The sequence below is a fragment of the Salmo trutta genome, chromosome 1, assembly GCF_901001165.1.
Source record: "Salmo trutta chromosome 1, fSalTru1.1, whole genome shotgun sequence".
NCBI classification, from domain to species: Eukaryota; Metazoa; Chordata; class Actinopteri; order Salmoniformes; family Salmonidae; genus Salmo; species Salmo trutta.
Genome location: NC_042957.1, coordinates 43,293,326 through 43,314,966, shown reverse-complemented (window position 1 = coordinate 43,314,966; position 21,641 = coordinate 43,293,326). Strand labels below are relative to the sequence as shown.

The following is a 21,641-nucleotide window of genomic DNA, read 5'->3' as shown; positions in this document are numbered from 1 at the left end:
AGAATAATCAGGATCTATCCTTTTTTGACACTGGGTTTTAAGTCATCATACAATAACTTCAGTAGCCTAAATAAAATATTAGGCCAGGGACGTTGGCCGCAGACGCACCAGGGTTGGGGCCAATTCCATTTCAATTCAGAAAGTAAACCAACTTCCATTTAATTCCACATTTAATACAATTTTTATTGTTTTTTTGTGTGCTTCCTGAATTGACTAGATTTTATCTGGAATTGCCCCCAACATTGCACACCACTCTTTTTTTGTCCTATACCACAGCATATTCCTTCATAGGTTCCCACAGGGAGGCTGGGCGGCTGCATGTTATGGTGAATCTTTCCTAGCAATGCAACACCTTCGTAGAGTGGTGCCAGCCAGCAACAGAGGAAGACATCTTGCCTTTAGCTGGTGACAGGTGGACGAGGAAGAGTTTCAGGTTCGGCTCCATGTGAACCTATTTCAGTGCCAACGACTTCAAACTACTTGTTCTGACAGCACACTGCTCTCTCTCTCTCTGCACCGGCTTCGATAGGGCTGACAGCCTGGCACCTATAATTAGGCTGTTTTACCTTTAGTTCATCTTCAACCTATCACGTTGGAGCTACCATTGTTGTTTTCCTGCCAACAGACTTCTCATTAATCAAACAATGTAAGTCTTATGTATTGTGACATTTCAGTTTTGTTGAATGCTGTAACATTTACAATCAAATTAAGAGAGAATTGATATACTGATGTATACTACTGTTGATGGGTGGTAAATCAAGTAGGCTGTCAATCTAAGTTGTGATGGGTGGAAAGGTGACCCTCTAGATTGCTGCACAGGGGAGGTTTCAAGCCAGTGTTGCATGCTCTACCATTTACCTTTGGCCCATATAGGTCAATGAAAGCAAAATGCAAAAAGGACAATTTGAATATTCAAATCTAAAAGCTAGATTCATGAACTCTCAATACAACTACCATCGAAGGCCAAATGCTCTCTGTTACTTGGCAACCAGACGTATTAATACCTTAATCGCAATAGGAATTTGCTTGACAAAAACGCCCTCCTCCCAGGCACTGTTCATAGCAAGCACTCGACACTTGACAGCAGGGTCGTATTCAACCTAGGTTACATGCTGCTTCATAAAAACATTAGGTGTAATTGGGGGTAAGGCTAAGTATAGCCTATCTACCTGCATAGAATACAACCCAAACATTACTCAAAAGACTCAAGAAAGTACACAGGCCTTAAAAACCAGCCTTGGGCTACCTACAGTGTACCATACTCCCATTGTTCACCTCCTGCCTGTCTGTTAGAGAATATAACAAAAAAAACATGACCCAGACAGAGCTGAGCAGAGCAGGGTAGAGCGGACACCGTGCTCCGGTGAGGGGTACTTGTGTGCTACTAGCTTAATTACCACAGTGACGCTGGTGACAAGATAGGGCCAGCGACAGGGAAGGTGACGTCACCCAGCAGAGCGGTGACTCTGTTGAACGGGAGGGGGGAGGGGAAGGCTGTGCATATTACAACAACAGATGGGAGCAGCGATCAAAGCAAGCCGCATCAAAGTAAGCCAAGCTCCTAGTCTACGCTTAGACAACAAACGCAGTACACAACACAAAGTCTATACTGGCCATACAAGCAGACAGACACAGGGACGTCGGCCCTATATACATACAACCTTGAAATATAGACGTTAACACTAAGAAATACATAGGCCTAGATGGGTCAAAAAGAGGTGGTGTATGAATCAATCTTACCAGCCATCCTTTATTTGTTGTATGAAAAGGATGACAGAGCTTACAGAACTAAATCTGTTACGGACATTAAAATGGTGGCTCACACAATAATCCATTATAGATTTTCAAAAGGACAAAACAACCTTGTGGTGGAGTTAATATCAGAATCAGTAATACAAATTGCCTCCATAGGTTGTGAGCTATGACTCGGCTAGCCTACCCTTTGAACATCTTTTGCCATAAAAACCAAGCACCCTTTCCAGTTCGTGGAAGGCCTACACATTACATAAATGTCTTAAATAGAAGCGGGAGCTGTGAGGGCTGGGCTGCTGTGTCACAGCCGGGCGCTAGGCTCCTCTCCTCCTCCAGACTACCGCACCATCTGACCGGCAGCAGCTCTCCTCTATGTATTATTGAGCAGGCCAGGCAGGCAGGCTGCTGGGCTGCAGCTAGCTCACCGCAAGGCCCGGGCTGGGCCCTCCCTCATTCTAGACTTAGCACCAGCCCTGGAGGAGACGTCTCAATGAACCATCCTAGCCTAGCTTCCTCTCTGTGTCGTCTGGTTTTGTGTCCGATTTTGGCAAGGGAGATGACCAATTGTTTGTTGCCTGGGCTTGTATCAGGTGCCAATGTAAAAAAGTGCGGACAAAGACCAGCACATCACAATCACAAAAAGAGAAAGAGTTGTGTACCGATGAAATAGAATGATTGAGAATAAAACAAATGTTTAAAAAAAAATGTTTTATGGCAATTCAGCTGCTGAAAGGACTGCGGTTGAAATAAGGATTGGGGATTAAATGTAAATGAAACTGACCCTATATCAACAGTTTTCCAAATGGCATCCCATTTCCTATATAGTGCATTACTTTAGCCGTGGACTTTTGCCATAGGTCCAACAGAGAAGGGAGAAACCCACGATGAGTCTTAGTGTCCCTAATGGCATCCCATTCTCTACCACAGACTCTGGTAAAAAGTAGTGCACTATATAGGGAATAGGGTGCCATTTGTTAAGTAGCCTTTGGCCGTTGCCTGGATATAACATCAGTCTGACTGCCGGAGAGTCTCAATCAGCTGATTGGGTTAGTTAGCCTAGTGGACCATGTGACCTGCCAGTATTCTACTCGGCCAATCTGGTTGGCTGTTGGTGCTGAAACAGGAAGAGGAAACAGAACAGTCTGTATGCGTTCGTGCGTGCGTGATGAATGAGTCTCAGGCCTTGGTAGAAGACTAGGAGTGGGCGTTGTGAATGAAAGAAATGAGTTTATCTGTGTAACAATTGGAAAAAGAGTATGGGTGTTGATGTTCTCATGCCTTGTTTTGTGTGTGTGGGCAAGACTGCTAGGTGTCCATGCATTCTGATTTCGGCCTTTGCATGGACCATGTCCAGTGCCCACGCTGACTAATATACTCATAACAAGTTGTCAGTAGTTCCAGTTGATTTTGCATGAGTAGGCCTAGCCAATACCAAATGTGTGTCTTCTTATTCCACCCCTGAGGATCTAGTCCACTTTCTAGGCTGTTGAATGAGAAGGGCCAAGGGGGCTGAGGAGGGGGGGCGGAAGGCCGAGGAGGCCTAGAGTCTGAGCTTCTGGCAGGGCCAAATCTTTACCACGGCAGCGCCAGGGCAGGAATCCTCTTTCCAAACAAACACTGAGCAGAGCCCAGTAGACTGTTCTCTCTGCCCCGACTCCCAGCGTCTGTCCTGCCTGCCAGAAAATAAACTCAACAAGAACCCAGTGGCTTCCTCTATGGCACAGCCCACCAGTCCAGGAATGTCTATTGTTGTCCACAGACAATGTCAGAAAACAACAAGATTATCTCCAACGCATTAGTGCCTCCTCGGAATTAACACAAACACATACTCAGTGGAAAGTGTATTAGGTACACCACACCGTTCACGGAAATGGTTTGCTCCTACAGACAGTAAGTCAAGTGGCCGTGGCTTGCTATATATAGCAGGCAGACAGGCATCAAGGCATTCAGTTACCGTTCGATTGAACGTTAGAATGGGCAAAACGAGTGACCTAAATAACTTTTAGCATGGTATAATCGCCGGTTCCAGTATCTCAGAAAGGTCCGGCCTCCTGGGCTTTTCACGTACGACAGTGTCTAGGGTTTACCAAGAATGGTGCGACAAACAAAGAACATCCAGTCATCGGCAGTCCTGTGGGTGAAAACAACTTGCTGATGAGATATCGACAAGAATCGTGCAAGCTAACAAGAGGGCTTTAAAACAGACAAATAACAATTGTGTTCAGAAAGGCATCTCGGAACGCACAACTCGTCGATCCTTGTCACGGATGGGCTGTTGCAGCAGACGACCCCCCGGGTTCCACTTCTATCAGCTAAAAACAAGAAGAAGCGGCTCCAGTGGGCACGTGATCATCAACACTGGACAATTGAGGAGTGGAAAAACATTGCCTCGTCCGACGAATCCTGGTTCCTGTTGCGTCATGTTGATGGCAGAGTCAGGATTTGGTGTTAACAACATGAGTCCATGGCCCCACCTTGCCTGGTGCAACAGTACAGATTGGTGGCAGTGGTATAACGGTGTGCGGAATGTTTACCTGGCACACATTTTCCTTGATACCAATTGAGCAATGTTTCCATGCCTCGAAGAGTTCAGGCTGTTCTGAAGGCAAAGGGGGGTCTGACCCAATACTAGATGGGTGTACCTAATAAACTGGCCACTGTGTGTACATATAGGCCTAAGCACACGACAGGGGAAGGAGGCTCACGCAGGGAGCATCAGGGCATGTAGCCTTAAAGAGCTTTCAAAAGGTTTAGGATTACATGAGAATCTTAAGTAAAGCCTAATTCACAGACAGATTGATATACTACCACCCACCCCACTGAGAAAATATGCAAATATTGAGTTATCTGCGGCCCCATGACTGATGATGTTATGCTAATATGGTTAACATACATGGTTTCTGTTGACTTTGTTTTTCTCCGTAAAATGACATGCTATTTCAAATGTAGTCACAAGTTGTTGCTAAACATATAATCGTCTAAGAGAAACCACGTGAGGGTGTCAACTTGAGGAAAACATAACGAGACATCTCAAAATCTGATGCCAAAACCCTGTCCACTTACACCCTTTGCTTTGCTTTTGTTTTCACATTTTCCCCTTTCTCGTGTGTAACCTTTGAATTACACCATTTATAATTAAATTGTAATAGTTGTATTGTGTAGCAGTGTGTAGGCCTTTAGTTTAGTGTATATTTTAGTGTGTCAAATCTGCCAACATCCAAGTTTGGAGGGCACCAGAAGTTGTCCTGTCCCAACAGATGTCTAGCGTACAAAAATCTATTTGTTTACGGCCTGGTCTTAAAAAAAAGGACTCAATAGCATCGTAATTCCTCAGTCACAGTGCCCGCCTGCCTCCATTTTGTAATAAACCCACTCTGAGCTGTGAGGTACAATTACGGGGGTAGTAGCCTACAGCAAATGAAAATCCACTGCAATATGAGGATGTTGTGTTTCTAGAGGATTCAAGCCTGGGGTGGTAAAGTTTAGTGGACCATCGCGGTGCAGTCCCCAGTGGTCCTGAGGCAGCAGACAGGCTGGTTGGGGCTCAGGCTGTCTTCTCCTCACTCTCTGCCCTGTAATCTCATTTTCCATCCAGCAGACCTTTCCTCCAGAGCAGCAGAAACAGGACTCATTTGGCCCAGGGATGAAGCATGCTCCTGGGGGACTGAGAACGCCACCCCCCCCCCCCCTAACTATAAATATACTTGAGACTAAGCGATATGGAGACCAAATGAATAGCAGCGCCATGTCTTTTATTTTTAGATCATTGTAACAGTCAGTTCCTCAACCGCCACCATTTCCACCTGAAACTGAGTAAGTTATTAAAAGTCAGTGTTTTCTAAAACAACAAAAGGAGGGAACAAGTACATTAGACATTAAAATGAAATAGTCAAAGACCACCATGCGCAGCGGAATAAAATACATACAAACCTTGCAAACTACACCCATTCACACAAGCAATCAGAAAAGTTCCATATAGGCATGCAAGCACAAACACACTAGGCACATTAGCCTTATTCACACTGCCACCCACACACTGGAGCCCTTTCATTATGGGCCCGGCTCTGCGCGCGCTGCCAGTTACAGATGATGGGGTGAGAGAGAGAGAGCGAGAGAGAGAGAGAGAGAGAGAGACAGGACTATAGGAGGAGGGAGGGACTCTGCTGCAGGTACTGAGGCAGCACACAGAGACGGGATGAGAAGAGCTCTTCACACACACCGAGCTCGGGCTAGGCCTATTGGGATAGGGGGGAGGAGAAGGAGGCGGGGCAGCAGCACTCTCTAAATGAAACCAAGGGTGTGTTGCAGCTACCAACTAAAACCAGGAACTGATGAGCATACTAGCTCACACCTCCGCTGTGCCTCCAAGCACTTTACAAAGGTAGGCAACCGTAGCCGAAATGTTGACCACATCCAACCCTATCCAGTACATCCATACAAACAAGCACGTGCTCCATCGAACACGGGTAGGCCGTCTCAAATAGGCCTCGCTACTCAACGTCTAGAATAAATTGTCGTAGAGCTTGTTCAGTAGAAGATCACTTTGACGAACGCCATGCAAAGGGTAGGGGGACAAAGCCCAAGGCTGCTAGGTTCTGAAAGAATAAAAAATGGCAACCTTGATATAGAGCATCCAAATGTCATATTCCACCAACCCTTTGTCTCGTAAAAGGTCAGAGGAGTTCTCGCCGATAAAACGTTAAATCAGACTGATGTCCCAAAGTAATTCTGTCATTCTGAGGAGGAAGGACCTGAAGAATCTGACAAGCAGAGCAAGAGAGGACATGCTGCTTGGCCTGAAATAGAAAAGCCACATCCATAAATTAAAAAAATTAAATAATAATATAGAGGTTGATTGATTAATTAGTTGGTAGCACTGTCCCTGGTTAGCTTTTCTATGGTCTTTTTTTCTTCCCAGAGTGCATTGGGTAGTCCAATGGGTATAAGCTGTGAGTCACATAGGCCTTTAAGAAATATTATCATAGATGATCATGTTACTATAAAATGCTCCCACTGGACTAGTAAGGCCTAATAAAATAGAATATCCAAACACAGAAAGAAACCAAGCGAGCGTAAAATGGAGGAGAAGAGGCGCAGGTCAACAAGAACTCTAACCCTATGGGTAATGATACACCACAGTTCACAATGGCAGCACTCCTCCTTCCTTTTCTCAGCTCCCAGACACACAAACTGGTCCGTCAGCCACCTTAGCTTGACTGGAGCGTGATACACAACAGGAAACACACCGCCACACACATCACCACACAAACGCACGCATACCCACTTCCTGTATCTGTTAAAGAGCGGGAGGAGAAACTGAGAAGGCGATGCGACATCTGGTTTGTTGAACGAACAAAGCTCGCTCGGTCTCTGCGCCTCTGACTCAAAAACACACTGCCCACATGTGCGCACAAAAACACACACACGGCGACACAAACAAAGATGGCAGTGGCTCACATTGACAGCTCCGGAGCAGTGCACAGAGGGAGCTGCCCTTTAAAACAAGTCACTCTCCTCTCTCTGCTGCAGGCAACAGGATACCTGAGCAGCCAATCTATTCTATTTACACTGAGTACCACAGCTACTTCTCACACGCAGGCTCTATTATGTACTGTGTATGAGGGAGGCGCCACTTTACTAGGTTAGCACTTCTCTTCTTTCTCCATAACATGTTGCTACAGCGTCACACGTTACCAGTTCATCCCAACCAGACACTAAACACGCCTAACCTTTCATACACACAAAAGAGAGAATATGAGCTGTGGTATTTGTGTTACAATATCACTGAGACCAACTACGCTGTTTATCTTGTTCCTGATACTTGAACTGTGACAGATGTTTTACATGTGTGACCTGCTCCCCTCTACCCGACCCCTTCTCTTGAGCACACACACCATCAAGGGTTCTTCAACTCCTTCTCGAGCAGCAGCAGCAGAGGAAGTCATTTCACAACGACATGACCAGGTTTTATAACCACTAACCAGTTCACCTGCAGCCCCCTGCACCTCTAACTGTAGAGCTAGGAGTTCCTCTTAAAAAGGGAGGTAGGGTAGTAACCACAGGATAATATAAGTAGGTGGGGGTGGGGAAACCATCCACAGTCCACACTTCCCTTTAAATTGTCCAGCAGAGGGACATTTGGCCAATCAAATTGCTTAGAGGTCATTTATATGCAGAATGCAGACTCATGCAGGTTCAGGCAAGGTGTTCACCTGCAGCCGCAATGAATAAAGCGCTCAACCACGAAGGAACACACGTTTATTTGAAAGGAAGCACTGTCCACTAGAAACGTAATCCAGGTTATAACCTCTGAAGGGGAAAGGAACTGGTCAGGTTAGAATGACTTGTTTCTAACACATGCAGGTGTGGATGAGACACTGGCACGCACGCACGCACGCACACACACGCACAGTGATGGGAAGTTCTGCTCTTTTTACTGACTGATCTTTTTGACTTGTTCAGTCAAAATAACTAATCTTTCGACTCATTTAGTTAATTTGAGTCAGTAATACCCAGAGCACGCAGGACCCCCCTACCGGTGAACGATGAACAGAAAACTCACAAACCTCTTGGTCACAATAAGGGGATTGTTCGAGCTGTAATATGCGACAGACTTGCGTATGCTTAAACAATTAACATTTGTTGATTGCTAGGCATAAACATAAGATCATTTCTTGGTACATTTGAAACATGGTCTAATTATGGCCGCAACCAGCCTAGATTGTGAACAACTGTTGGCGGATGCATTGCTTGACTGCCGTGAGGGTGATAGGCACAATATCGTCTGCGAACTGCAGCACCTCAGATGTTGTTCAGCAAAGGTGGTGTATGTTTCTGTTCTACAAAGCTGTGGCCATCGTAACATTCAGTGATCAATTAATTGAATTCATTCTTGCACCACACAATCAATTATCAGTTTTAAACATGTATTTTTCTTGTCTATGCTGCCTGCAGCATTATCTATATTCTATATAACACATATGGAATCATGTACAGTAGTAACAAAAAAAAGTGTTAAACAAATCAAAATATATTTTATTTGAAATTCTTTAAAGTAGCCACCCTTTGCCTTGATGAATGACAGCTTTGCACACACTTGGAATTCTCTCAACCAGCTTCACCTGGAATGCTTTTCCAACAGTGTTGAAGGAGTTCCCACATAAGCCGAGTACTTGTTGGCTGCTTTTCCTTCAATCTGCGGTCCAACTTATCCCAAACCATCTCAATTGAGTTGAGGTTGGGTGATTGTGGAGGCCAGGTCATTTGATGCAGCACTCCATCACTCTCCTTCTTGGTCAAATAGCCCTTACACAGCCTGAAGGTGTGTTTTGGGTCATTGTCCTGTTGAAAACAAATGATAGTCCCACTAAGCACAAACCAGATGGGATGGCGTATTGCGGAAGAATGCTGTGGTAGCCATGCTGGTTAAGTGTGCCTGGAATTCTAAATAAATCACAGACCGTGTCACCAGCAAAGCACCCCCACACCATCACACCTCCTCCTCCATGATTCACGGTGGGAACCTCTCACAAAGACACAGCGGTTGGAACCAAAAATCTCCAATTTGGACTCATCAGACCAAAGGACAGATTTCCACCCTTCTAATGTTCATTGCTCATGTTTCTTGGCCCAAGCAAGTCTCTTCTTATTGGTGTCCTTTAGTAGTGGTTTCTTTGCAGCAATTTGACCATGAAGGCCAGATTCATACAGTCTCCTCTGAACAGTTGAGGTTGAGATGTGTCTGTTACATGAACTCTGAAGCATTTATTTGGGCTGTAATTTCTGAGGCGGTCCTGAGCGGTCCTCACGAGAGCCAGTTTCATCATAGCGCTTGATGGTTTTTGCGACTGCACTTGAAGAGACGTTCAAAGTTCTTGAAATTTCCCGGATTGACTGACCTTCATGTCTTAAAGTAATGGACTGTTTTTCTCTTCGCTTATTTGAGCGGTTCTTGCCATAATATGAACTTGGTATTTTACTAAATAGGGTTATCTTCTACCACCCATACCTTGTCACAACAACGGATTGGCTCAAACGCATTAAGGAGGAATGAAATTCCACAAATTAACTTTTAACAAGGCACAGCTGTTAATTGAAATGCAATCCAGGTGACTACCTCATGAAGCTGGTGGAGAAAACGCCAAGAATGTGTGAAACTGTCATCAAGGCAAAGGGTGGCTACTTTGAGGAATCTCAAATATATTTTGATTTGGTGTGTCCAAACTTTTGACTGGTATTGTATAAGAATGCAAAGGAAATATTTTGTTTTTTTTGGACACACGCAACTCAATATTAGGAAGGTGTTCGTAATGTTTGGTATACTCAGTGTATTTAACCCCATATTTTTGTTGGCGCAAAACTACCTCCATACGTCCATACGTCCATTCGTTTGTATGGGTTACCTTCAGACAAGGCCTCTGACACTTGTGGGGGCCGTAGAGCAAAACAGAGAACACAATCAAGTTTGTGAGTCACCCCTTTCCATTGTCATTCATTTGTAGCTCAAACCATTCAGACGCTACACACGTTGTTGTGAGAAGACTGATTTTCGGGATGTCTCGTGGTCTGAAACACCGCTGTAGCTCTGCCACCTTCTCACAGAAGGTTTCAAAAGAGAGCATCAAATATAGGCCTACTCTGTCTTCTGCACAAACAACTCAATCTGACAAAAAAAATATATACATGAAGAGGAGCCTCTTGTTGACATGTTTTCCAATCCCCCTGGATTGTAAATAAGACTGATGTCATATAACATTATATAAAATGAGACCCCCCTTTTCATTAATTTGAGAAGACGGTCTAAGCCTAGTTAGCCTACCATGCCCTGAAACCACACATGAACATGACCGTCTGTACCCCATCCATCTTTCGGTGGTATTCGTCCTAGGATTTAAGATATGCTGGTTTTCTAAGAGAACCTCAATGATCTTTGGAGGGGAGGCTCTGAGCCAGAACGGTTCTCTTGACTCCATTAGTGAAAAGCAAACACAGTGGTGAGAGAGACAGATGGTGAAAGAGATAGTGAGAAAGAGGGTGAGGGAGAGAGAATGGCTATGCCTCAAATCATTGCAGTCACATCACCACAGGCAGGGGCGTGTGGTGGTTAACTAGTATTTGTATGGTATTTCCTACTATCACAGAGTATGAATGACTCTGGAAAGCACTACTGCATATACAGAGTCATAGTGACTGCAAACACAGAATGGAGGACTTGACCCCCATACCAATTTAAACATGAATAGATTCATGCCTTTTTAAAAAAAGGGACTACTGCCAGGTAATATTAAAAAGCCTGGTTACCATCTACCATCCTAATGTGTGCCAAATCCCAAGGGCACATCCCAGGAGTATTCATGAGGCCAACATTATAACAGACTCCCAAAGTGCACACTGGGAAACCCTGTTTCAAATGTAACAGAGAACAAAGAGATCTGAGGCCAACCTCCCAGGAGGGCAAAAAAATTACTTAATGCCATTGTCTGCCACATGCATTGCTTGTTCTTTGAAGTATGAGGTTGGTATCTGTATAGCACTTTGTGACAACTGCAGATGTGAAAAGGGCTTTACACATAAATGGAACTGCATTTGAGTAAGAATGAGTCTTACGACTACTTTAGAATTTCACTATGTAGCCATTTCTTCCCATTGTGTTGTGCAGCCATGCAGTGGGTGTGTCACATAGCAGCTTACATGTCAATGAATCATAGGAAGCATTAACGAGTCAAGAACAAGACATTTCAATGCCACTTCAGGCTTGTCATGTACCTGTGAAAGGACGAGGCCCACCGGCTTATTTAAACTAAACCATTTTTCTGGTGGTTGCCCTAGCAAACTATTCAGTCAATGTGCTTGCGATTGTTTTAGTAGAGCCCAATATAAATTCCCAAACCAGTTATATTGATCTATCTGGTAGCAACGGAAGGCACCAGTATCCTGTCCCTGGGATAGGCCTAAAATTGATCAGCTGCATTGGCACAGCCTTGCAGTAACATCAGTTGAACCATTCAGCTGGGTTGTGTCCATTAGGCACTAAATGGAAGTGAAAGAGGAAGGGACTACCTGGACTTGTCCAATAAACGTTCATGTTCGTTTTCTGTTGCAAAACCTTATTTACCCTGTGCCCTAAATCAACACAACCCTGATGAGGAAAACACTACCATCCAACCCACAGGGCGTTCATTATGGGGGGGAAAGGGTGGGTGAACAATATCCTACTTCTACCATAAGCTACAGAAAGCCATCCTGAGAAGGCAGGCGTGTTGTCGTTTCAATCCCAATCCATTAATCTAGTGGTGGTGGTGGGTGTCTGCTAATCCAGCATGCTCGTAATCTCCAGACTGATTAAACAGACGTCTAATGCACCATGTGCTACCCAACACTGCCTTCTTTTTACATCAAGATTTTTTTAGTTGGAAACCTTCTGGGTAGATAAGAATGATGAACAATAAGAATGATCTAGAATGAAAAAATGTGGCAAACAAAAGTATTACTGTTGTGGCAAAAAACTATTTTGTAGTGTACCCTTGCTTTTGGGGCGGGATAACATGGTCATTACGGACATTACAGATAGACCTGTAGTGTGTGAGAGAAGCAGATGAGGGCCATTTGAGACGCCACATTACTGTTGAGCACTGAGCAGCTAGAGTCAGTCCGGGTGGGTTTTTTCCATTCACTGCCCAGGGGTGCAGCTGAACAGGACCTAGGATAAGGCGACATGTGGTGCGGACTGCAAAGAGGACACGTTGCATGGAAACGTCTAGAAAAGGGCTAACAGAGCCTGGCGTCAGGCTGAGAGACTGATGAACAGACATACCAGGTGAAGGTATCAACACAAGTCAGGGAAAGAAGAGACAAAAGGAAGGTAGAAAGAAGAGAGAAAATATGGGACGGACATAAAGACGAGAACCACCCACACAAAGAAATCCAAACCAACCCGCTTGCATCGAGGATCCTGCGAGCTAACTGGCTCAACTGGAAAGCCAAACGACAGGTCAGCAAGCAGGAAGGCGCAAGGACGTAGTGGATCCATTTGTAAATGAGCAACTCGGGTCCTTAAATCACATGAAGGACTCTTGGCACAGCCCTGTGAAGTACACAGAATAATTGAAGGACAGGGCACATAAGACCAAGCCTCTCCTTCCATAGTTTGGCTAGAAGGAGCTTAGTTCCTCTCATGCTAACTAGCCTAATGTAGGCCTAGGCTACAGTTATGTGCCAAACTGCCATGCAATAAAGCAAGCTGAGCGAGCATGACAGGAAAAACGAACTATTGCAATTATGGTAATAAAACAGACAGACTGGGAACCAATCAGGACTAAGCTCTCACACACCAGTAACAGAAGGAAGAGGTCGGTAAGTGCTTGAGGGCTTTACTTATTTAAAACCTTGACACACCTCAAAGTCATCTCTCCCAATTTCCTTGCCATTGTTTTGGTGCAGAAGAATATAAAATACTGGTTTTGCACTTAAAGCAAATTGGGATGCCAAAAGTATTGGTACAAACAAATCTCACACTCAATTTGCATTAGGTCAACATTCACATGCCCCACCATCACTCAATATATTTCCCACCAAGTTTAACATCAGTTGGAGGAAGGATAAGGACCTATTTCTCCATACTGCATTTGAAGGGATTGAAGGAAGAAAGGTATTGCACCGAGACCATGTGAGAATGAGTTGCAGCAGTGACACGACAGTACAATAATACATGAGGCTTTGTGGAGATTCTCCTTAAGATGAAGAGGAGCCTGTGAGAGGTGAGCAATAGATGAGGAAGAGAGCGAAAGAAGAAGAAAAAAAAAACACTACAAAAAATATAAACATCCTGTTAGCAAAGGCAGCGGGTTTGCATAATGGATGCTTGGCTCGTCTCAGGCTTTGAGACAGACGGCTGCTACTTGGGCTGATAGGAGGCGCTGGTCTCTGGAAGAGGCCAAAAAAATGGAGCGGACAGTGGAATGCACCAGAATGGGCTATCATCATCCTGAGTCAGTGCACTGCAGCACTAAGGCTGAAGGAATAGAACATCAGAGCCCATTTCCACAAAGCGTCAGAGTAGGGAGTGCTGATCAAGGATCAGGTTTGGCTTGTAGATCATAATGAATAAGATTATATGGACAGATCCTAGATAAGCACTGCTACTCAGATGCTTTGTGGATAAGGGCACAGAGCCTACTGGGCCATGTTGATCGGACACTTACCTGCACAGGTGACCTGTCCTGCATTTCAAACATGCTCTCCAGGAGCAAGACAGGTTTGCCTGGGGGTGTTTTGACATGGGGAAGGGGTTCACGGGGAGAAGAAAGGTCACCAGAAGGCACATAATTCTCAAAGCAACAGTATTTCACAAACACAATGAGCCTATGAATGAGTAGATATGAATCTAAAAACAACTCCTGTTAGGTAGAACTGAAAGCAATAGAAGTTCATTGATTTTGCAATGAAATAGAGCCGTTTTATTCTTGAATGCATAATATTTAGGGTTATGGGAGTGAGTGAAACATTTGGCCTATAGGGTGCTACAAGACCTTGCCTGGAAGGAAGCCAAAGGTTAATGATTACAAACTGAGGATATAAGGCTAAGGGCCTAAAAGGGCCTAAAATGAACACGGGCCACCTGCCAAACACGGGTATATTTTGGCATGGGCGGGTAAGAATGTCTAATTCAACAGCCATGTTGGCGCGTGGTAACACTTCGGACTCTACAGAGTGCTACATAAAAACAGTCAAGTATGGGCACAAGTGCGAGTTGTGATTTATAGCAAAATAAATGCTGCAGTAGCAGTTTTCAAAGTATTTCTGTCGTTTGGTTTCATATCTGGGTCCTCGTGTTTCTTGGCTATTTACATAGTTTTGTTCACAAGCTCGGTTGCTTTTCCACTAGTGACATTGTCGCAGGCACATGTGATGACTCGAGTGGCCCTGTTACCAAGGTACCCTTAAAGGGGCAGCTAAACATTTGTTAAAATACTCTGGTCACAGAATATTAAATCGAGCATTACTAAAACATTACTTGTTTTAGAAACATTAAGCATGCTCATCTGTTTTTCTTTGTGTAATCATGGTAAAACAGATATTTTGGCTGGTAAAAAATCTGTTAAAAAATATTTTGATATTCAGATATTTTGGCTGGTAAAAAAAAGTGGTTTGTTAAACCGCTACACCCCTAGTTTAATTACGTGTGGGTCAGGACAAACACAGCATGCAGACAGACAGACAAGACACATCACACAAATCAAACTCATCCTCAGGGGGTTGCTCAGAGCTAAATGTTAAAATGGCCTTATTGTGGCTGCATCAACACCACCATAGCGACATCAACTGGTCTGGAAACAACAAGCTTTCCTGACACAACAGACAACAGACATCCAGACACACACGACATGGTGGTACTATCAACGAGCTGCCAACCTAAACTATGAAAAGCAGGAATAGGTCTGTCTGGTGAGTGGAAGCGTTTGCAAACATGTTATATCTATTCATCATATCCACTTCCATAACATTCTATGAGTCATGTACAAGAACAAAAAAAGAAAAACAAAGTCCCCCTCCCTCTCTGCAAGAGGAGTGCCCTGTCACTTCTTAAAGGTGCAGGCACCCCTATTTTCTTCTCCCACACAGACAGCCAGACAAAGACTGTAAAAAACAGCAGCGGTGTCATCATGCTCCCTCGCTCTCTCTCTCTCACTATAATCTGCCTGGAAGTAAGCCTATTTGGTCTTACGCAATTCGCCATGTGACCGACCAACTGCCTTCATCATGCCTGAATGTAGGTTATCCCTCATGCCGTCGGTCCGTCTTTAGCTTTAGTTCACAACATTCAAACAAGGCCTCTGTGACTCTGACCCAGTCAGGCTCACATGGAGTCCCAAATGGCTCCTTATCCTCTACACGGTGCACTACCTTTGATCCTAGCCCTACGGGCCCTGGTCCAAAGTAGTGCACAATATAGATTGATTAGAGTGCCCATGGGCCACGCACTACACACAAAAACCAGTGGGCCTTGTGGAGCCGGAGTCAGAGGAAAGCTGCAGGGCTGACTACAAAAAGATCCAAACATAGTTGAGTAACAACATGTGGGCACTGAGGATCATAAAGAAAAGGCCAATCCAACTGAATAGGAACATCTAGCATAACCAGCAAAAGCTAGCCAGCGCTATTCAAAAGGTAACATAGGACCAATACTGAGTGCTTGAGGGTGGAATGTCAATCTACTCCTACATCATTTCATCTGCCTGTAAAAAAAAGAGAGTGAAACACCATCTCTCAGTTAAAATCTACTCTTGCGTTGATCACATTAAGTGCATCATCCAATGGAGTCAACAAGGCAAAAGATCAGCAATATCGGACATAGGATAACAACCGCACTGGAATTAACCTAACCTGGGGCCATGCCAGCTTCTTCTGGATATCTCTGCCTTCACATCTCTGAAAATGGTGGTTTCTTTCTCTGGTAAATGCCTTAGATCCAGGCTTATCCCTGAAGACATAAAAGTGTGTTTGAAGCAGAGGACCGCACCGCAGCATCAGAACACAACAGCGTTTTATTAAACAGGATTTTCATTCACTTTCATTACCCATCACTTCATCAGGGTCACCTTCCACACAAAGGAGGGTGCAAGCCACATCCTCATGAACACAGGACCAGGAAGATGCAGCGCACACACACGCGTTTGTATGTAACATGAATGGGCCTGGATTAGGCTTACTTTCAGCAGCAGAGGGTGGTAAACTGGAGATGAACCCTGAAACTGTCAGTGTGTTACTGCTTAAACAAGATACAGATCCCCAGTGGCTAACAACCTAACAACCCAACAAACCAAGCCAGGATGGAGTCCCTCCCTGTCACTCACTCAAGCATCTTTGTATTTTCCACTACTTCAGTCGCTGACTCGCTCTCTGCTTTCTCCCATCCTAAATTCCAATTTAGGAATTCCCCCATTCAAAAAGGCCCATTCCACTCTGTCTTTATCCTATTCATTTTCTAATAAACATTTTGTCCAGGTACTAGGTACTTACAGAGAGATGTGTCGCTGCTCGATGTCCACCCTGGTGAGCTCGTCCTCCTCCACGTCAGTCTCTCCTCCGGAGCTGCTGTCCGTGGCGTCCGAGTCGAAGGCTGTCTCCGTGGACCTCAGGTTGGTGGTTCCGCTGAGGGACAGGCGCTCCAGCTCCGCCGGTACAGAGCCGTCCTTCAGGAATCGCCCAAGCCCCTCCCTCTCCTGCGGGGTGAGGGGGGCGTCCTGGCCTCCTCGTCTCCCACCAGTTCGGAGGGCATCCAGTGGCCCCAGTGTGCTCTCCAGGAGCCCCCCCAGCTGCTGTTGGACGTGGTGCTCCACCTGCTTGGCCTGAACCACCTGGAGGCGCTTCCTCAGGCGCCGCAGACGCCCCTCAATCTCGCCTTGCCGGCTCTGGCTCTGCTGAGTCCGCTCCTTAACGTCCACTCCAAGGCTGCTCAGGCCCAGGGAGGTCTGTCGGTCCGTTGGGGAAAGGGATGATGTGTCCGTGGCCAGCGATGGTGGCCGTTCGGAGGGTTTGCTGTCGGGGCAGTCCATGGGGGTGTTGGTGGAGGCTGCGGGGGGTGCTGGCTGTTCAGGGTTTCCGGCAGGGTTGTAGGACAGTCCTGTGGACTGCTGGTGCTCCCCTCCCCCGTTGAGAGGAGAGTTTCCTCTAGAGGCAGCCGTGTTGGGTTGGGGCACCGGGGAGTCCAGTCCATGTCCAGCAGGAGGCCTGTTATTACCTCCATTGACCGTTATCATACTGTCCCGGTCCGGCCCGTTTTTGGCGAACTTCTTAGCCACGCCGTTGACCGGTGGCGGCGGGCTTGACAGGGCAGGGGGCCCACCACCTCTGTTGTTACTCATGATGCTCTTGAGCTGCTCCTCTGAGAGCTCCAGTGTCTTGTGTTTCCTGGGCAGGAAGCTGGGCAGAAGGCCGTGTTTCTGCAGCAGGACGCCTTTTAGCTTCAGTGACTCCTTGGTAGAGGGAACGGATGTCACGTCTGAGCACAGGTACGACGCCACCAGAGGCTGTAGTTTCCCAAGAGGTGTGGAAGAAGCCTCGTTGCTTCGCGTCGACTCCTCCTTCCCCTTACCTGTGATGGACCCCCCGTGGGGACCGCGCTCTTCGGAGGCCTTGCGCTTGACGGCGCCGTTGCTGGAGACGAGGATGTGACTGGTGCCTCCGTTGCTCTCCACGCCGCTCGGGGAGAGGTTGGAGGAGGGCGGAGCCAGTTTGAAGCGGATGCGGTGAGCTTCGGCCGGCGCATCGGTTAGAGCGGGCGCCATTGCAGCCATGCAGCACAGGGGGGGGGCGGGCGAGGCGGCCTCTCCCGGTGCCGAGGCCAGCTCCACACCACCCACCTACTGCCTCGCCAGAGGACAGCCTAGGAGAGAGAGGAAGTCGGAGAGAGGGAGAAAGAGGGGTAGAGAGAGTTTGTGTCAGAGATTTACATGAACACAGCACATCCATGTGCCGTTTCAAACGAACAACCTTGACAAATCATCATTCACGGTCATCCAAACCAGTCTTACACCACACCAAGAGCATTCTATGTGATGCTTCAAATTTGGCTATAGTAGTCATAATGATCTGGCCCCATTACCACATTACTACTCTGCAAGAAAACCGGTTGCTGAAGCTTTGAATACATATGAACCCATCAGATATCAATGACATGTTTCTGGAGCATAGAGGAGCAGGTGCGTAGATGAAACCATAGCTGGAGGATAGAGAGTGAAGTGGGGGGAGGGGGGCATTTACCAGCAGAACTACATTGAGAGGAGCTATGCAGCTTAATTTATGTCTGCATGGGACACAAGAGGCAACAGCTGATCTCACCAAATGTAGGTCAGAGCCCTAGCTGGAGCGAAGGCCTACCAAAACGCATCCAGACAAGGGGGATTTCAGCAGCCAAGCGGTAGACTAACGGGGAGGAGCTGTGTGATGGGAAAGGGGAAAGTACCCTACCAGGGGTCACATCTGTATTTTCAAAGTATTCTCATGGAGCTCAGAGGGGCTTTTAAGACCCCATAGCCAAGCTCACCATTTCAATGTGCAATTTGGTTAAATGTTTGGCAGGCTGCCTGGCTAATGAAATTCAAGAACAAGGGAGGGTACAGACTGAGGAGAAAGCAGGTAAATCCTAATGGTGGAAGGAAAAATATGTAGGTGGTTAGCTTCACAAGTGCAAATTATTCTAACATAACTGCTCAATAGAAAAATGTAATATTTCTAAGAAATATTCAGTCATAAATACAAACACAGGCCAGGCTGACAATACGCTACATGAAATCACTATTCATTTTCTGAGTAGACAGAGACAGAGAGACAGAGAGACAGAGAGAGAGAGAGAGAGAGAGAGAGAGAGAGAGAGAGAGAGAGAGAGGATTGGTGTGTTATTATGTTCTGAAAGGGTGCTGTGCTGTAAAACTGCAGATCCGAAGGGTGTGGTGATGGATGACACAGGTGTTGGGTTACATTGTGCAGCTGTATAATAGGATAGGAAATGATGCAGCATGTAGCCTATTAGATTAGGGCTAGGCTTAAAAATCACAAAAAAGGCAGTGTTGTGTTCAGCTTTATTACATTTGTCAACAAAGAATGCAATAATGTAAAGAAATGCAATAATGTAGAGAATCACATAGGCTTGTCTTATGCAATCATGTAGCCTACGTCTTCATTACAAGGCAAAAACAATGTCCCCATGTTTCATCTTCAAGCTAAATGCAAAGCATTTACTGGGCTATCGACCCAGTAAATCAAAAACCAGGCATTCCTACTTCCTAGATGTAAAATTCCCTTTTCCAATTTGACTCAAAAAAATACATGTTGCAATAGTGATTGTTTCTCAACGGGGGTGCTTTCTTAACAGTCACAAGTAAATATTGCCCTATCGCTGAACAGCTGCAATATTTTAAGAAACAGCGCTAGCAAGCAGAAAGGCAAGAAGTTCCTAAAAAATAAACTGAAAATGGAAATGGCAACACCTTCAAAACAAGGCCAGCTGCTAAAAACTGACGAGGGACGGAGGGACATGTCATATTCATCCTAATCTTGTGATAACGTTTTACTCAAAATGCCTTGCGTGTGACAGCCATGGATAGGCTGGGACGTGGAGTTGCTGCAGTGGGGGGGGGGGGGGGGGGGAATAAGTTGTCCCCCCCATCTGGCCAACCACATCTTATTGACAGGAAAACAATGACAATCAATCGAAGCTGAATGACAGTCAGTGCAACCAATCAGACGGCTCTGCATGATTGGTAGGTGGGGAACGTTGAACAGCAATGCAGATAAGGGCATATCTCCTCACAAAATTGAGGGAAAATGTAAGGGAGAGAAAGAATAAAAGAGGGGGACGGGAAGGCCTAAGTCATTTGAGTTTATCTAAAGCCATTTCTGGAAGCACTTTTCAGAAATGCTCTTTGGTGAGTTGTTTTCCTAAGGCTGTTCCACCATGTTGTTGGTTGAGTGGGGAGACAGCTTAAGTAGTGAACAGATTCTAGAACATTCTGGAGGGGTATGTTTATCTGACATGCATGCGAGGTCAACTTAACCGTGCTAATCTGAACCCATCATCTGTGCTGCTGCTACCATATGATGAGGGGTCAGATGGGGATGGAAGGCCCCACTTTAAAAGGAGGGATGGAGTCACTCTCCAGTTGTGGACAGGGCCCCCAGGTGTTTATTTTTGTATGGCCACACACACACACACACACACACACACACACTAGTGGTGCGCGGGTCACCTGCACCAGCCGGCAATTGCTAACCCATCCGCCCAACTTTACGTGGGGTGCAGGATTTAGATATGTTACTACTTATAATTTCCAACATTTTGGTAGGCCATGTTAGTCAGCTTGTCTATAATTAGATACATGTAGTTTCTCTTCTGTCATTACACAGCATGTTGCCATAGAATACTAAATAAACCATTGCTTACCAGAATATCATACATCGATAGAGTGAATGCTTCAATCTAGTTGACGTCGGTAAAGTTCTCTGTCATCTCTGATTCTTTCACAGAGCAAAACCTTTTGAGACCGGGGAGAAAATGAAAATGTCCAAATGACATCAGTTTGACCGATTGTAAGGAAACAGAAAGCTGTGAAAACAACCTAACATGTTTCTGATAAGATTTCAGTTCCTTTTGGATTTTATGTGGTTGAAATACTATCAGCTTTTATGACGCTGATAAAGATAGCATTTTTACAGACGGTATCTAACAGCGCATTTGCATTCTCTCAAGATGCTGAATGAAAGAAATCATATTTCTCCACTCCTGTTCCCAAGTCAAAATGTAGCCTACATTTGGTATATTATTTTACTACAAGAAATGCCTTATTCTGCAGGAATTAATATTAAAGTCTATGTGAGAAGTTATAGACCAACAGTCAGTGTGCAGATTTCAGTTTCCATTTATCCCATCTGAACAGTAGGCTACAACTCCCTTGACGTGCCATAGGTCTATTTGAAGTCCCTGTCTTGTGCCTGTTGAATTTGTATAGCGCCTCACAATCATCACATACCCAAATCGTTCCCAGACATTACTTTTCTGCACCCCCGCTTCCCATTATTTTCAACTCTCCATTTCACAGCTTCAATGTAGCGCATATATATATATATATATATATATATATATATATATATATATATATATAGCACAAGAATTATGCATTTATGGACTTTAGGTATTGTTCTCTTTTTATTCAACCCACCTGCCCTTCCTCCACACAACATTTCATGACCCTAAACACGACCGAGCCACGGATATAACAGTGGGGACTGCGGGTTATGAGTCAACCCATGCATCACTAACACACAGAGTCTCTTTAAAGAGGAGTGTTACTGTAGCTTGGCATTTAGCCACGTCACACTAGACACTAGAACCA

At 45.4% G+C, this 21,641-nt stretch overlaps 1 protein-coding gene and 1 long non-coding RNA gene across 4 annotated transcripts in view; both read right to left on the bottom strand.

Moving 5' to 3' along the window:
* Nucleotides 1-21,641, bottom strand: part of LOC115196430 (KAT8 regulatory NSL complex subunit 1) — a 72,645-nt gene that overhangs the window by 27,446 nt on the left and 23,558 nt on the right. For all 3 annotated transcript variants that reach the window (XM_029757262.1, XM_029757276.1, XM_029757271.1), the window contains exon 2: nt 16,771-18,136. In XM_029757262.1, the coding sequence (XP_029613122.1) occupies nt 16,771-18,047 (1,277 nt within the window). In that variant the 5' untranslated portion in view covers nt 18,048-18,136. The remainder of the gene's footprint in view (nt 1-16,770; nt 18,137-21,641) is intronic.
* LOC115196471 (uncharacterized) lies at nt 4,851-5,830 on the bottom strand. The gene is made up of 2 exons (XR_003878860.1): nt 5,683-5,830; nt 4,851-5,561 (listed from the first exon to the last, which is right to left on the bottom strand). It is a non-coding gene; the product is annotated as an uncharacterized LOC115196471 (long non-coding RNA).